Genomic DNA, 4950 nt, shown 5'->3' with positions numbered 1-4950 from the left:
ATGCAAGATTTTTAATATTAAGTAACATGTGAATTGTTTTCAAAAATACATCTTAAAATAAAATTCAAAAGCAATGCAAGTTGGCTACATGACAAATCAGGGTATAGAAATGACACCGTGAAAACTATCATGATCCCAGTGTTTAGCAGTGACCCCTCCAAAGTTATGCCCTTTCCTCTACCCAGGGCTGTGTCCCTGAACCCATTCTGGGGGTGAACCATAAAAAGCACCCAAAAAATAGTCAACATGGAGTTCCAGTTGGGCGTAGAAATCTTTAGAAGTGCAATTTCTAGTAGATGACTCTGAGGTAACAGACACGACTTTTCCACAGTACTGGTGGGTGTGAGCAGTTGGTATTGGATATTATAACTAGGAAAATTGTGATTTTTGAGGTGTTCTTGGACTTTATTCAGCATTGATTTGAAATTATAACGTTGCATCTATTACTCAAAAGCATTGTGTCTCACCCACCTCAGGAATGAAACAAATGACTTGAGCCCAAATCATCAGGATTTTTCAAGCAGCCATCTATGCAAAGTCCTTTACCCTTGAGGTAATGTGAGCCCATCAGTATATTCAAAATATGAATCTCACTTCAACAGAGATAGAGGCCCTACTATACTCAGTCCTATATACTCCAATAAGATATTTTTAGTGTTTTCATGAATCAGCCTTGAAACAACCTTGTAATGAATAATCTTTACTTAAGGCAGAGCTGGTTGGCCTTTACTATGTGTGGTCAAAGTGTCCTGGGTGAAGTTCACCTTAGCCAAAAGGAGAAGGGCAGGAGGAAGAAATGACTCCAAACATAGACTTGTTTCTTCCTCCACAAAGGGGGTGTTTCCTCCCTGTACAAGGCCACTGTCCTCTCAGGCTGCACATCAAAAGCACAATGGATCCACGTGGAAAACTGAGATTGACATGGACTTGGGATCACTTCTCATGAGAGTGTCTTCATATTTATCTCACTTCTCTCTAACTAAACGATAATAATCAGATCTCAGAGTCACCCCTCTGTGAAGTCAGGCACTGAGAAGGTGCAGCAAGACGAGAGGGTTGGGTTGTATTAGGAAATGGAGACGACAAATGAGGGGACCACCCCCAAGAGGGAGGGAAGGTGACTTTCTGCCCCCTCAAACCCTCCCCCCCTCACACACTTCCTGCACTTGCTGGAGGCCTTAACCTTGACCCGAGACTTCAGTAGAGGGTCCAGATGTTGTTTGGGCTCCTTCACAGACAGGCATGTCTTAAATACAAATCATCCACACAAACAGAAGCTCATCAAGATGGAGGAAGATTTAGCAAATCCGAGAAACGAATTTACTTCCGATCATTTAGACTTCCCTTTCATTAATCATTTTTGCCAATGCTATTATGTCACATAAAGTTGGAATTTTCAATTGAAAATGCATTTAATTCAGCTAGACCTCCTCAGAGAGCTTTATCTTCCCCCCACACAACAGGGCCTTTCTGTTTGGGGCTGGAGAATCAGTAAATAGCTTTTCTTTTCCTTAATTTCTCTTCTTTCTTTTTTCTTTTTTTTTTTCTTTTGGTCAAGAGGTTGACTAGCTTTATTAGAAGTTAGTGAACATAGTGATATATTTTTGGTATAATTTTGCTTTAATACAGAAATCAGTCACACAACTGTAGCAGTTAAACCTCCTCACTTTACAGAGGAGAGAACAGAGGTCCAGGGAAGCTGGTCCCCAAATCCCATATGGAGTCACTTTCAAGGAGAAGGGGAAGGTGGAGGGCCTGGGGTCTCCTCCAGGGCTGATGCATGCACCTGCCCTGAGGATCATTTCCCCCGCAGGAGAGTGAGCGCCAGGCATGGGTGAGGGTGCTGCGAAGTCAGCCACACTGTTTCCTGGGCTTCTGATCAAGGAATCTCTCTCTCTCTGCACAGGAACCAGCAGTGGGCGGGGCGGCAACTTAGAAACTGGAGTCAGGAGCTGCCTTTCAGTCTTGGCTTGCACCCATTTTGTGCGGAATCCCCAGAGAGTCTCTCGGCCTTGAAATTATTTGCACGATATTTTATTCCCACATTCTTCATTGGAGATGGTCAGATTCTTGAATCGTCAGTCTGGCACAGCTCTGCTCAATAGAAGTAAGTGTTAGACACAATTTGAGACACAAATTAAAAATTCCCTAAATGCTGCGTTAAAAACAAGGTTAAATAAATAAGTTACAAAGTTAAAGAAATAATTCTAGCACAAATTTTATTTAGTGAATGATATCCAAAATAGTATTTCAGTGTGATTTCAGTGTGCAGTTAATATAGAAATTTTTAAGGATATATTTCATCGTCTTTTATAGTCTCCAGAATATGCTACACAAGCAGCCCATGGCAGCATGGATTAGTGCAGTGGCTACATTTCAAGTGCTCAGTAGCCACATTGGGCTGATGCCTGGTGCTCGTGGCTACTGCCTTGAGCAGCTCAGATCCTGCTCCAGATGCTCCAGAAGCTCACCCTGGACGATCTTTAGAAAAGTGCCTCCAGACGGGACAGCCCCCTGGGTCTGCACCAGCCTGTGAGCCGGGGCTCCTTAGCCTCCTGGGTCATGTGCAGTGGACCCACGGAGGGGGGTGTCCTCCAGTGTCCAGGGTACTGTCGGTTGACCCAGGAAACCCCAGGGACCCAGCACCCATGGAAAGTCCAGGACTGGAGCACCCTGGGAGTTGGGGACTTTTTGCTCAAGGACCTGAGCTTCCTGTAAGGCTGTGCTCTGATCTTCCCAAACAGCACAGTAATACACGCCCTCATCGCTCTTCGCCAGCTTCAGCAGCAACAGGTTAGAGCTTGTGCTATCCTTGCCTTTCTTGGCGTGGACCTTGTCTGCTGTCAAGACACCATCTCTGGTCACATATGAGCTGGACATATCCAGCATGAGGATCCTCTTGGGGGCTGTACCCTCCTGGTGGCGGTACCAGTGGATGTAGCTGACCGAGGTGCTGGCTTTGCAGGGCAGCGTGGCCCAGCTGCCTGCACGCGCCACCACCACGGCTGGCTGCTCCACACTGATCGCTGCCACGCCACCTGCGAGGGGGGACAGCGGTGAGACAGGGAAGGATAAGAGCCTCAGGGCACCCCACGCACCCGCACCGGGGAGGGAGTCAGGACTTACCGGGAAACAGGAGGGCGCACAGGAAGGCGAGGGGACCCAGCATGGTTCTGCTTCCCCACTGGTGGAGAGAAGCCCAGGGTGACCTCCCAGCTGCACCTGCTGGAAGGAGACTGACTAGGTGGGTTAGGGTCTGAGCTCTGCATCCCCGAGGCACCTGCTGGTGAGAGACAGAGAGAGAGAGGCTGGAGGGTGGAGCCAGAGGGCAGGGACAGGTCTGACCACAAAATGGGGAGAGGAACCCCCAACGGTCAGGGTGCTGAGAATACGGAAGAGCTTTGGTGCAGTAAAAACACCACTAATAATAGCAATCCTTGATTCGACATGGACTATGGAGCACAGCACTAATTTGTTTCTGCTCAGTGTCTCTTTCGAGGCTGCATGCCTAAGAGGAATCAGGTGGGATGACAGCCGGGTCTGGCTGGAGACAAATCCCAAGCCTCAAATGGCCACCTGGCACTCACAGAGCAATGGGTGTGCGGCCTCCCTGGGGGGCAGGGACAAGCAGAGCAGCAATCCCCGCCTAAAAGGCACTGGGCTCCCAAGCGGGCACTGGAGCATTGTCTCCAGAGGTGGCATCAGGAGATTAAGTGCCCTCACATAGCATGATAGCTGTGCAGTCGTGGGCGAGCTGTTTCTCCTCCTGTTCTTCATCTGTCAAAAGGGACCTCGTTCGTTTGCAGGCAGAGTGAACAGGAAATGTGAGCAAAGCGTGTAGCCTGTCCCAGGTGCATAGACAAGGTTCAGGAAATGTTGGGGACGGGTGTTTCACCTCAACACTGGACTATTGGCAGTAGATGTTTTCTGGGCAGTAGATGTTTTCTCATAGCATAGGATTAGTTTTGAAAAAAAAGGATGTGGGCTTGTGTGGGCACACCTGTGTGTGTGTGTGTGTGTGTGTGTATGTGTGTGTGTGTGTGCATCCAAAGGAAGAAGCCTGCATCGACCCAGGGGCGGTGTAGACCAGGCGGTGGGACCAGGTCCTGCAGTCCCAGGGTCAGATCTTCAAAAATGGGAAAGGCGGGGCCTTGTGAGGGGTCAGCTGAGGAATGCACCGGAAATGCGTGAGAAATAAAGATAGCATTGACTTCCAACTGGAACGAAAATTCCTTTTCACTTATGGCAAGTATACCAAGGCTTCCTGGGTATAGTTATAGTAATTCGTTATACTCATTATAGGCTGACCGCCTGGAGGGCGAGGGCAGTGGGGACAGCCAGGAAAGGGACTTGGCTGGGCTGGAGGGCTGGGTCCTGCAGCACCCATGACCAGACCCAGCTCCCGTGCTCCTCCTCCTGGTAAAACTGGAGGGCAGACATGCTGAGCTATAACCGGGATTCAAAGCTAAAGTGTCCCAAAATGCAGGCTTTGAGGTTGTGCTGAGATGGTGAGGTGTTGAGTAGATGCTCTGCTAAAAGAATATTCCAGGCCCATCATTCAGACCCTCAGCAGGTGTCTAGGGCAGCTGTGCTAAAGTGTTAAGTGAAACAGAGAGTGACAATGGGGGAGACATCTGACCAGCAAAACGGCAGGTGGAAAGAGTATCAATATAGAAGGTGAGCAGTGTGGATGGTGACAAATTGGGTGACATTTTTCTTCCTGCTTTCTTTATTTTCTAGATTGTCACCAATGAGAAAATCTTACTTTGGGGGAGAAAATCCACAACCTTCTACTGTTTTCTGAAAATAAATTTTATTTCACATGGTCAGCATTCAAAAGTCTGTTTCTCTCAATTACTGTTACCATTTTTATTCAAATACTACTCACATTAAAGTCTCTCAACAGCTCACCAGGCTCAGTGGGTAATGAAGTCTGCCCCAAACCTCCAG

At 48.0% G+C, this 4950-nt stretch overlaps 1 gene segment (V, D, J or C); it reads right to left on the bottom strand.

Moving 5' to 3' along the window:
- Positions 1-1368: 1368 nt before the first annotated feature.
- Positions 1369-3266, bottom strand: LOC115508745. The segment is given in 2 exon segments: positions 1369-3038; positions 3127-3266. Coding segments are annotated over 2 exon segments (534 nt in total).
- Between the last annotated feature and the right edge of the window lie 1684 nt (positions 3267-4950).

Source organism: Lynx canadensis, chromosome A2, assembly GCF_007474595.2.
Source record: "Lynx canadensis isolate LIC74 chromosome A2, mLynCan4.pri.v2, whole genome shotgun sequence".
Taxonomy (NCBI): Eukaryota; Metazoa; Chordata; class Mammalia; order Carnivora; family Felidae; genus Lynx; species Lynx canadensis.
Note: the sequence above shows the minus strand (reverse complement) of the source record. Positions and strands in the feature narration are given on the sequence as shown.